Source organism: Pseudorasbora parva, chromosome 22, assembly GCF_024679245.1.
Source record: "Pseudorasbora parva isolate DD20220531a chromosome 22, ASM2467924v1, whole genome shotgun sequence".
In the NCBI taxonomy this organism is placed as follows: Eukaryota; Metazoa; Chordata; class Actinopteri; order Cypriniformes; family Gobionidae; genus Pseudorasbora; species Pseudorasbora parva.
This window is the reverse complement of record NC_090193.1, coordinates 18,228,956-18,242,181: the sequence shown is the minus strand read 5'-3', so window position 1 is coordinate 18,242,181 and position 13,226 is coordinate 18,228,956. Positions and strand designations below refer to the sequence as shown.

Genomic DNA, 13,226 nt, shown 5'->3' with positions numbered 1-13,226 from the left:
TTTGAACAAGACTGTATATCTCATTGTGACATGACCTTATTACTGTACATTTTACTTAAAGGTATTAAGGTTTACCTTAAAGGTTCTTAAAGGTTTACATAATCTGTATGTTCACCAAAAAATGAGAATTAGCCCATGATTAAGGCTACGTACCCTCAAGCCATCCTAGGTGTATATGACATTCTTCTTTCAGACGAATACAATCAGAGTTATATATGTTCTGAAGTCCAAAAAAGTGCATCTATCCATCATAAAAAAACATCCACACAGCTCCGGGGGTTTACATAATTAATACATAATTAAAACTTTATAAACTAAAATAACTAGCTTTCCGACAGACGTCCATGCGTAGAAGACAAAACAAAACACTGGTCACGAATTAGAAGTCTAAAACGAGAATTTTTAAAGAGAAATGCCGGAGGGTTTCGATATAAGAGAAGAGGGGCATGAGTTTGTTGCCCAACCCAATGTTTTTAAACCATGAGAGGCGTCAAAGCGTACGCTACACCTACATCTTGCGTCATATCGCGTCAGCGGTTATTCTTTTGCCTTAAGTTGACTTGTGTAGGCCGTCTGCTGGAAGCTAGTTATTTAAGTGTTTTAAGTTATGCGGATTTTTTTTTTACACACCCATCGATTCAATTCAGAAGGCCTTTATTAACCCCCCGGAGCTGCATGGATTACTTTTATAATAGATAGATGCACTTTTATGAACTTCAAAACAAATCTTGTTTCAAAGGTTTTATATAACTTCAATTTTATTTGTTTATTCGATTTTTCTTTTACTGAAAGAAAAAAGTCATATACACCTAGGATGACTTGAGGGTGAGTAAATAATGGGTTAATTTTCATTTTTGGGTGAACTATCCCTTTGATCGCATGCATGTGATTTTCTACTTAGTATATCAGAAATAAGTAGCATTATTTGTACAAAGATTTGTAAGCATTTGATCATGTGAGATGTACACATTTGAATATTTTTAGCAAAATGCTGGTACATTGAGAAAGAATATGTCAGAAAGACAAATCTGTGCCTGCAACTACACGAGTCTGCGCTTTCACTGTGCAGAGACTCGGCATGGCGTGTGCACGTGTGTCTGACGGGTGAATTCCCTTATCGAGTATGTGCCACGTCTCTTGTGTCGTCTCCCTCTGGATGGTGTAACATCTTGATTGAAAGTTGTCTGATACTGTCTGTCTGTTTCTGTCCTTGTCATTAGGGGCGCCATGGTTGCTGACTACATTTACTGGCTGTCAGGAGGCAACAACCAGCACATAAGCAAGCTCATCAAACTGTATTGGCAGGTGAGGATGGATAGGCTGCTGGGTGCCCACTGCGGCCCAGCGCCCAATCAAAAGCTCAGTGAATGATTATTGCTTAAAAGAGTGCCGACTGAGGTAAATCAGTGCGTATCAATCACAAAAATGTCTGTGTGTAAAACATCATCACTATTTAGTGTTGTGTAATGTTCTTTTCCCCTCATATACTGCACACACACTTATTATGCCTGGTTTATACCACAACAAACTCCTTTCATTGAAATCTGCAATGTGTATTTATTTTATTAAAGATTTGAAGATAGTAGAGACTCTGGAAATATTCATACTAATATAAGTGCTCTTAACCCAGACTGCCTCCCTCATCTGAACTCAAGGGAAAAGCGCTTTTTTTCTAATTTACAGAATATAAAATGAATGCATTTTGACCCTCTTAAAGTTTCATCATTTGCATTTGCTTGAAGTGAGTTGAGTGTGGGGTAGCTCTCAGTGTACATCAAGCCCTTTCCTTTTTCATTTATGTATTTTTTCTATTCATTCCCATCCCACGTGGATTGCAGTTCAGCTTGTGTGTTTATTTTTTATGGCCAAGAGTAAGGGTGAGCCTTTTCATCTTTTCTTTTTTTATTTTTCCCCAACGGAAAGGTTCACATACAATAGAAACACGTTCACCACTGATGCCATACATATATATGCGGTTTTGACCAATGTAAATAAAGAGAAGAGCATCTTTTTCTTTATGTTTGACCAGTTGAGAAGAATAAGGTGCAATGATTCATAGCATCAGCATAGCATCGTTTAACTGTGTTTTCTAGAAAAGAGCAGGATCATGTTGTTAAAAATGAAATGAAATTGAGGAAATAAGAGGAAATAAGTTTGAAGAAAACATTCCAGGATTTTTCCCCTCACTATAGACTTCCATGGCAACCGAAATGTTGAAGGTCCAAATCAGTGCCATTTTATAAAGGGTTTAGAAGGGCTTTAGAGACTGCGATCCCAGATGAGGGATAGGGTCTTATTTATAAGCACAGTGATCAATCATCCCCCCCCCCAATTTTTTTAAATAAAACATTTATATTTTTATATTTTTTAACCTAAATTGCTCATCTTGCACCTAAATTGCTCATCTTGCACTGCTCTTCAGTGTGCCAAGAATTGCACAATCATGTCGGAAAGGTGACATAGACATAGACAGAAGTACTTCTGAAGTGAAGCGCTGTGGTTTATTAAGAAATAATCATCTATGTAACCATATCTAAGACTGCGCTGTTATTTTGACCTTCTCCAGGAGAAGTAATGGCGTTGGGAATACTAGTTGAGATTCGTCTGCTATTAGGTAAAAAAAAAAAAAAACATAAATATTGTTCGTTTTTCCACAGAAACTGATCGTTTCGCGTCTTAAGACATCAGTGTGTCACCACGAAGGGTTTAATATGGATTCGTATGTATGTGTTTTTTACTCTCATAGTGACTCTCACAGAAATATACCCCACTGACATGCATTATACGAGCAACGGTTATAAAATCTTCATTTGTGTTATACTGAAGAAACAAACACACTTACATCTTGGATGCCTTGGGGATAAGCAGATAAACATCAAATTTTCATTTTTGGGTGAACTATCCCTTTAAGTGTGCTGCCCTGTTTGAGAGTTTGAATCGGATCAGCTAATATGAGCGGGGTTAGAATTTTTCCAATCAGCTGATGTCTGCTGATAGCTGTGATTGACTAAGTGGCTTGCCTGAACTAACGCAGAATGTTTGATTAACAGTACGTTAATTATCATGCTATTTACAGAACCTTCATGAACGATGCTTTTAAAGTTTCCCATCCAATGTTGTTTGTGAATACTAATAATATTAGTCTCAGCCTCATGCAGCCCAAACGTTGACTGTCTGATACAAAATATGTACAAAAAGCAGCTGGCTAAAATCTGAGTGGCTACTATGTCCCTAAATGCTACCGTGGTTGGTCACTTTTTAGGTCAGGCAGATGGTCATTTTCTAAAGTCTAAAGTGAGCTCGACTTCATGCCGATCAAAACTCTGTCTGTGGTGTTACTGTTAACTAAAACTATTAAAAATCTTGGTAAGACTTTACTTAAATCTTTTATTTATAAAAATTGTTTTAATGCATTATTTATTATCCACATTACTGTATAATGCATTGTATGGCCTCATGAATAATTTCAACAACAGTTATAATATATTATAATTCTTATCTATTGACTGAACACACCTTTAGAAAATCGAATGCATTAAATGTATGTTGCAAAGTATGCATTTAAATGCATTTAAACTTTGGTTGCAATTATTTATGAGAAAATATAAAGATATTCCTAATGCATGTTATAATGCATTATACATAAATGCTTTAAGTAAAGGGTTTCCAAAATCATTTTTAATTCATTGAAATAAAGCTGAAATAAAATTAAATATAAATGCTAGATGAAAACATGAGAAATGCTGCCTTGGCAACTAACTGAAATAAAATAGCACTACTGTAAAATTACAACAACAAAAAGCTTAAATAGCTAAAAACTATAAAAATAAAAAAGCTACTAAAACTAAAGTTAAAAAATGAATAAAAATAATTAAACACATATTTAATACTATTATAGCATATAAGTAAAACTAAAATATTTGGTCTATGTGAGACTTTATTCATGCTGGAAGCTTCATACAAAATCAAAGTTTCTGTACAATACTTCTGCTTGATATATTAAAGGGGTGATGAATTGAGAAACCAACTTTCACTTGAGCTTTTGATATATAAAAGGTCATGGTAATATAAGAGTATCCTGTAAGTTTCAGAGCTAAAAACTTCCTTATTATTCAAAGAAAAGCTTTTATTGACACCCGGCTTAGCAAACGGTCCTGTGGTATGAAACACCGCCTCTACAGAACGTGTAATTTAGTAACCCCGCCCACCGACTCATGGAGCTGTTCGGTCGATCACAAGCCAGCAGCAATAAACATGAGGAATATAGCAAGCAAGATATTGTGGAAGAACACAGTCGCTGCATAAGCTTCCTTCATCATAATATTAGGAATGTGTGATGCTTCATTTATTTTTGATGAAGTTCCAGCTCACGTGGGGAAGACAGTGGTGTTCACTTCATTTCACTGCGGAATCGTTTGTTAACAAATCTCCGGTCGATGCTGGATTTGGATCCGACAGGAATGGTGCAACACACGTGAGTAAAACGAGTTTTTATATGTAGTAGTATTGCGCTGTTATAGATCGTTTTGCTTATGTGTACGTGTCTAACAGAAACAAACCTTTATTACGCTGGACTCAGACACGTATGGGCCAGGGCTCGCCAAGCCTGGCAGGCCGATCAATCTAATTATATTCCGTTCTTGTTCTGCTATTCTCTCTCTCTCGACATCTGAAGGGCGGCGCAGTCGTCCGATCCTGCAGGCTATGTGTACTATAAAAATAATAGTCCAATCAATCGCGTGTGGATGAGAAATAAATCATTGTGTTTGTTTGATAAAGACGTTTACGAGCCCTGTGATCGAGAAAATAATTCTGGTTGCCGCTTCTCCCTCATTCTCTCCTCTCTGTCATATGAACTGACAGGGGAGCCTAAGCTCATTAAATATGCAAATCTTATCCAATCCTAGCCGTAGGCGTTTACTTCCAAGTCTCCAGTGCTGCACGCCATCAAAACCCAGCGTTCAGGAGAGAGCCTCAAAACCAGTGTAGAAAATAGCCTATTACTTATTAGTTATGATGTTTTTGAATGTAAAAACCATACGAATGTCATTAGTTGACCTCAAACAGCAGTATAAAAAAGGCAGTTCATGACACCTTTAATACTTGAAGATTATTATAATTGTATAATATTCTGACAAGAGATGGCTGATTATCTCAACTGTCACACACTTAAGGATTGAATAAGAAATTAGACCTCTACATAAGATCTGGCAAACTCTTGTGTTTTTCAAAAAAATATAATTATGTTTTATTTTAAATTGGTCAAAAGCATATGACAGTTTAACAGAAATGCCAGAACAATATAAAAAGCTAAATTATAATCAGGAAGCATAATAAAATCACACTGTGCATTTCAGTAGGTCTACGTATTTATGATCTGATTATCTGAAAATTAAAGAAGCGTATTAAAGAAAATCCCTTTCCTCTCACAGGGTCTCCTGGAGGAGGCGCTGACAATGGAGGAGAATTTCTCAGTCATGTTCACGCCCTGCTCTGGAAAGCTGTCTTCAAACACCATCGAGAAAGCAGAGAAGGCCTTCCGGAAGCTTCACCCAGCCTTTACAGACTACATATTTACCGGTATGAGGAAATTAAGACACTACAAATTCAGTGTCTGCTTATTAAATGGCGAGAAAAAAAGACCCTTTAACAACGAAGCACTCGAATAGGAAGGCTTCAGGTTCACAGACATTAGATTGTGTCTAACTAATAGGTACAGCTTTGTCTAAGGCAGGTGTTGCCCTAGCAACAGGTTGTGAATTAGTGTGGTTTGCGGCATGCAGAGATGTGAGGCAGCTCTCTTTGTTGTTCAAACACAGAGGCTTGAGCGGCTCACACAGGCAGGTCAAGAGCGCACCTTCGTGTTTCAATTAGCCTGCTTCTTTTTCACACACCCCCATTATGAGCAAATCTATAATGCAGTACTCGGTTTGTATATGTTTTTGAAATCCTGACCTTAGACCTGAATTACTTCAAATTGCACACTTTGCCGCAATTTACCCAACAATTTACACAGTATACAGAATGTATGATTATAGCTTTGGGTGATTGTAAGTGTGTTGGGTGAGTAGTGATGTTAATTTAATTTGTAAATCAGTGTTGTCTCTGAGATTGTCGGTTGAGGTCATTGCATTGTAAAGCATGTAAAGTACATGCATGTCTGGGTTTTTGCTAAAGACCGAAGCTGGACAATCTCTGTGTGTGTGACTCGGAATTAGTGTTTAACAAATTGGTGGGGTAAGTGATATTTCTAAGTCTTCTTTCTTCAATGCTCCGCCTCCAAAGGTCACTCTTCAGTCCTTACCTCCCTGCTATAAGTTGGTCTCACTGGCATGCAATTCGCACTAACTAGGACACTAAACAGTAAACACATTCTCTAGCAGTCATCAGCCTGTACAGTTCTCAGTAACTGACCTCCGTTGCACACGCAATGCAAGAGTGGATGTCAATTCATCGTAAAAGAAGCACAAAAAATGAATGCTTTACATACAAAATAAAGTGAAGATGAATGAATGAACGAACGACAAGGAAGCACAAAAAAGCAACATACAGTGCACAAGAATAAATACAAGCAAGAGTTTGTTGTTAGTTGCCAACAGCACAGCAGCTCCAGGCAAACAATGACACTCAAAACAAAAAATGTGACTTACTCACATATGTTACTCACAATCTGTTTTCAGGCCTTCCCGCTTAGCCCTCCCCAGCGCTGGGAAGCTTTTCTAATATTAAAGCTCTTTCCTGATCATAACCCTTCAATTTCCAGTGATATTCTTATAAGCTTTTCTCTTTTGTAATGTCTCTCGGGCATCTTTCTTTCAACAGTCTTTCTTTAAATCTCTCTCTTATTCTTTCTCACTCCTCCACCATCATACACCCACTAATGCTGATTGGCTACACGTTTGTTGTTAAAGGAATAGTTCACCCTGAAATGAAAATAAAGCCATCTTTTACTCACCTTGCTGTTGTTCCAATGCCTTATGTCCTTCTATCTTTTTCAGACCTTAAAAAACTGAAATTTAAAAAAATAAATGGACTGCATTTGGTAAATGGACTGCATTTATATAGCGCTTTTATCCAAAGCGCTTTACATTTTTGCCTCGCATTCACCCATTCATACACCGACGGCGGTGTCAGCCATGTAAGGCTCATCCAGCTCGTCGGGAGCAGCTGGGGTTAGGTGTCTTGCTCATGGACACCTCGACACTTGGTCAGGTGGAACCGGGGATTGAACCACCAACCTTCTAGTTTGTAGACAACCTACATGAACCACTGAGCCACTGCCGCCCCACTACAGGACTAAATAGTCCTGTACACGCTCCATAATGGCAGAGAATAGCAATCAGGATAAAAAAAATTATACAAAAGTATCATGCAGTGATACAGTGAGACGCATGCCACATATGTAAAGTTTTTAGGAGGCATACTATAAGGTTTTGCGAGAAAGAAATCGCAGCCAAAAAACTGAGCTTGGCAGTTACTCTGTGCACGTTCCTGTGTTTTAGCCTGGTCACTATTTACTACCATTATATGGAGAAGCATGCGGGACTATTTTTTAAATTTCTACTTTTGAGGTTCAAACAAGAAGGACATAAGGCATTGGAACAACAGCAGGGTTAGTAAAGGATGCTTTATTTTCATTCAGGGTGAACTATCCCTTTAATAATGTAATAATTAATAAAGTAAGCCAGTTTTGTTTCAGAATGAATCAGTGATTTTCAATATATTGTTGAATGAATGATTCAATGATTGGCATGTTAAGTCACTTGTTTTGTTCCTAAATGAATCTGTTTTTCGAACTAGTCACTTGAGTTAATTGTTCATTGGTTCATTCATGATATTGGCCACTTTTTTCTTAACGAATCTGTTTTTGAATGTATAAATTTAATGAATGATTCACTTATAGTTCTGCCAGAAAGGGAGAATAAATACTGTGACAATTATCCATTTATTAACAACCCAGCAAGCAATAAAGTACTTTGGCATAGGCCCCGTCCGTAGCTCGCAATCAGAGGGTATGGGCAGGGGTGTCGGACTGGGGGGATAAACGGTACCGAGTACCCAGGGCCCAAGGCAGGGGGGGCCCCTTAGAAGTCAGTTTTCTATACATACAAATACATTAATCAGAGTATGGCTTATTTTGTTTAAGTTTTAAGTGTTTTTTATGATAAAAATGCAATACACCACCCATTGGTATCACTATGGTATTTGGCATTTGGTAAATGAGGTTACGGTTATTGATAAATCAAATTGTTATTGTTGTTCATGATCATTTAGGGGGGCTTAAGAACATTTTGTTGTAGCTTCAGCCCCCCTAAAATTGGCCTAATGACGTACCTGTGTCAAAGCTTGCAATATGTCGGGTTACTATCACTATAAATCGAATTGTGCACTGCTGACTGCCCGAAGCTTATTATTTTAGTCTATAAAGTTTTAAATATGGATATTTTTCTTACACAAATGCACCACTTAGCTTCAGATGGATTTTGTTAACCCTCCTGGAGCCGTGCGGAGCAGTTATATGATGCACTTTTATTGACTTCAAAAATGACCTAACAGTCACCAGGACATTTTGAATATACAATAAATAAGATAAAGTGCGTATTAATCTCCTACGACTAAGGAGAGTCTCTGGGTTGTGGGCCATGCAGAATCCAAAATTATACATTTATTCTGGACTAATTAATTATCAAAAGAATGGCTATTTGAAGGCTGCATTTTCCTTTCAAAGTAATGCTGAAGAAATACACACTGGTGACGCAAATGTTATGCTTTCCCCTGCTTGGATCAAACGATTCAAAAGACGCCTCACGGAGACACATTGGAAAAAACATATCTGAGAGCATTCCACTTTATTGAACGTAGATTCACCATGAAAATTTCGGAACACCCTGACACAGCAGGGTGTCTGTCCCCAGGACACAATCTCATGATGCATTCCCACCGCAGCACAGCCACTCTCCTGAACAGGCCACAGAAACCTGGATAAGATGAAAAGCTGTATATTGTAAGGAATAGTTCAGTTAAAAAATGTATTCTGTCATCATTTACTCATATCATTTAGTTCCTCCCAAACCACTTTTTTACTTTCGTCTTTTACTTTTTTATTTCTTACTTCCAAAAACACACAAAAGGAGATGTTAAACATGATGTTCACATTGCAAATAATCAAAGTGAAGGATAATCACACACACACACACACACACACGCACTACCGAATTGGAATGACTTGAGAGTGAGTAAATAATGGCATTGAAGATGTAATATTGTGGATGACACAATCTTTTTTATAATCCACAAATTCCATTGAGGAGTCATCAATCCCCTGCTGTGCTCCATGTCTACATTTTGATTCCTCAGGGATCCAGCCTTTCTTTTTACCATGTATCCTCTCTTTTTAACAAATTAAATTAGCATAATGTTCACCGTTGTGGAAAAATAATCCTGCATGGCATGAATATGTGACACTGAAAGACACGTTGGATTTAAATTTAGTACCCTAGAGGAGAACAGTCACTCATCACAGGGTTGTCAACATCCATGTCAGTTCAGCACTGCGCTCTGAAAAAAAAAATGGTCCTTTTCTTTGACTATGTAAAGCCTTTAGCCATCTGTTGATACAATCACTTTGAAAGAAATGTACGATTTGCATTAAAATAAGGTAAGTAAAAGAGGATAATGACACTTTTAGCATCTCTGATCTAGTTCAGTGATTTCAAACTGTGGTCAGCTAATGCAGTACCAAAGGGTTTTAATGTACAAGCGTAAATAAAACAATTAAAGATGACGTTTATTACTATTACCATCAACTAGATAAGCTCAACATGACCCAATATGCAAAACTATGCTTTTTTTGTTGATAAAATATAAGTGGAACTTACCAATGCAAAACTCACCAACATGATGCTAGAGTGTTGTTGCCAAGCATTGTTGTGCAGTTACTAACTGTGTGGCCTTTAGTCCGTTACTATGCAGTCGCTAGGGTGTTCCATGCATTTGCACAACATTTAGAACGGAAGATTTGCTTTTCAATTCATAAGTTGGAATTTGAAGTGAATTGGCCACACCCCTCAGAAAGTTGAAATGGAATGGCAGAATTTTAGCCTGACAAGCCAGACCCACATCAAGATGTTTGGTCTGGAAACTCACTGTGGCAAGCAGTGGGGCGAGGAACCGCGAGAGCGGGCCGGTGACGAGTGGTAATGAGTACCAGCTGTGTGACACACCGGTCTCGTGGCCAAGTGACGGGAGCATAAAAGGAGGAGCGAAGGCAGCGGAAGAGGAGAGAGGACCTGGCCTGGACTTTATGTTGAGTTTTGTTTATGGTTTGTTATGTGTGTGTGGGCAGTCGTCCGTGAGGGGCTGCCCGCGGTTTACTTTCGTTTTGTTTATTTAATAAAAGTTGTTAAATGTTTGCCGGTTCCCACCTCCTTCCTTCCCATCTACGAACTTTATTACACTCACCATTGACAGGGCTCAATGCGAGGGGCGGGATAAACGGTTGTCTTTCAAACTCCCTCTGCACGCGATAGGATAGCGCTACAACCAACCAGAGCAACGAAGGTGAAGCAGAGCTCGTTGACAGATTAAACTTTCGGCGTATCCGGTTGGCAAAACTCTGAACACATCTTCCCTTCTTAAGAATGACTTCAGTGCCGTTCTTTGTTATTTTCTCAAGAAAAGCTTAACTCCAAGTCTTCCAGAGTCGCGGTCAAAGCTGATTCGAAAGACCGCCATTCGCCAGTTTCTGTGTTTACTAGAAGCACGCAAACGCAACTCAGCCGTCATTATATTAAGCCCCGCCCACCGACTCTATACACGATGTGATTGGCCCTACCACAGTTTGGCGTTTACAGCTCAGAGGTGTATTGAGAGTTGCTAGACGACACTCGCGGCGAATTAGATTTGCTCCTGCTAAGGTGCGTCTAGATTTCTAGGTTAGCAGAAATTCAGCACATTGTGGGAAATGAGGTTTAACAACTGCATTTGGGGGTAAAGTTCATGACTCTATAAAATCAATGTGACAATAAATGTGCAAAACAAATGTCCAATAAACATACAAAATGCTTCACCCAGAAGAAATCAGTGGGGCAGAACTGTAGCCTGAGTCCAACACTGTTCAACATTTACATTAATGAATTAGTAGTGCAGCTGGAACAGTCTACAGCCCCTCGGCTCACTCTACAAGACAACACAACTTTTGTTCTGTGCAGATGACCAGGTGCAGTGGTCAGCCACTCCACATGGACTACAGCAGCACCTGGACCTGCTGGAGAACTACTTCCAGAAGTGGGCCCTGACAGTAAACCTCAAAAATATCAATATTATGGCCTTTAAGGAGAAAGTCCAGATGTCAAGAACTTGGCCCGATTATCACTGTATGCTCTGTGAATGCACACAAAGACAAAGCTTGAAGAATGCTTTACTACTTAAAGAAAAACATTCACAATATTGATTTAATCCAATTTAGTGCCATTTTATAGTGCAATTCAGCCCATAGCACTCTATGGAACTGAGGTGTGGGGTTCACTCAGTGATCAGAGAGCTACACTAAACGGGACAGACATCCAATAGAAGCTCTACATACACAATCCTGCGAACTTACTCTGAAATTACAAAAGAAAACCCAATAATGCATGTAGGGCTGAATTAAAATCAAATTGTGAATTGCAAGCGAAGAGCATCTTCTGACTGTCAGCAGAAACGGATCCTTACCAAGTACAAGCTTAGTTAGCAAAGTGTAGCCATCAAGAGAGGCATACACAGCAAGACATGGTTACCCAGAGAGGAAAGAGTGTGTTCTCTCTGTACGACAGGTGAAGTCCTCCCCCTCAACTGCCACAAACTCAAAAGAAGACAAACAAGAGACATCTATATGGTAAAATTCACAAACTTCTTAAACAACTTTAGAGCTGTGAAAGAGCATGAACAATTGAAAATAATGCTAGAAATGGGGCACACAGCAGCACTGGCTGTAAGATACATGTAGACATGGCACATCCTGAGAGACAGCCGGTGATTACATGTGAGTGTGTAAAGCCTACTCTCCAACACAGTTGTCACAATCTGTGTTTTTAGTTTTGTTTTTATGGACTTTTAGTTTGCATGGCTGGTGATGCCACGGGGAAGCTCCTGCTGGACACTGGCCGAGTACATGAACTTCACCCTCCGGGGCAGCTGATCTTTTTTTACAGTGATGCGGCCAGTTCCGCTGGCCATCCGTCACCACCCAGCCAGACCCAGCGAACACACCCACCGTGGATACGGAGATAGAGCCCACCACAGAGCGAGAGACCCAGCCATGGACATCATCCCTGAGCCTAAGCCCACTACTGAGCCAGAGCCGACAACCTCATCAGTCCCGGAAGAGAAGCTTGAGGTCCCATCCGACCAGGTGTGTGAGCTGGCCATTACATCTGTGCCTTTGGGAGTTTTAGTGGAGCTGGAAGAGGAGAAATGGCTTAAAGAATGGAATACAGAGATAGTGCTTCCCACCCAGCCCATTGCGAACCTTTTCTGTCCCCCTACTCTTTACGAGAAGTGCCAGGGGAGTTTTAATGAGCACAGAGAGTCAGGACCTCGGTTTAACATCTCATCCGAAGGACGGGAGTGGGAGGAAGTCAATCACACAGGCTTCATAGGGGTACTCACTCACATCACCGTTGCCTCAGTCCACCTCCAGTAGTCATGGACACTCAACTAATCATCACACCTTTTCGTTATGTTGTCATTATCAATGTATATTTAAGTTCCTCTTTTTGGGGGAGTTTGTGTTTTGTGTGCTACATGCTCTCTCTGGTTGCTAGTTGAGTCTACATTGGTTTACTTGTTTAATTAAAATAATTTATAAATGTTCTCGGACTGGCAACATTACAACAGTGACCCCCCTTTTTTATTAAATATATTTTTTTATTATATCAGATAACATTTTAAGCTGTCATATGGCCATGTTGCAATGTGCCCTTCACATGTTACAATATGGGGCATGTTGTCACATTTCACTTCCATTATTTCGGGGGAAATCAAGAAAAAAGTATATGCTGTATTAATGAAACAAAACCCCATAATTGTTCTAGACGTGTAAAATTAATGTGGGAAAAATAAATACTCTGAACCCCAAGTGAATTTACACAAACGGTTGTGCCCCATTCTCCCCTGTGTACAGTATGTCTATATGTTAGTGTATGAATGTACATGTCAGACATGTCATTGGTTAAATACTGTCGTTT

At 39.2% G+C, this 13,226-nt stretch overlaps 1 protein-coding gene across 1 annotated transcript in view; it reads left to right on the top strand.

Moving 5' to 3' along the window:
- LOC137058695 (spermatogenesis-associated protein 16-like) overlaps positions 1-13,226 on the top strand; it is a 175,613-nt gene that overhangs the window by 117,511 nt on the left and 44,876 nt on the right. The window contains exons 5-6 of the mRNA XM_067432061.1: positions 1,221-1,305; positions 5,433-5,580. Of these exons, the coding sequence (XP_067288162.1) occupies positions 1,221-1,305; positions 5,433-5,580 (233 nt within the window). The remainder of the gene's footprint in view (positions 1-1,220; positions 1,306-5,432; positions 5,581-13,226) is intronic.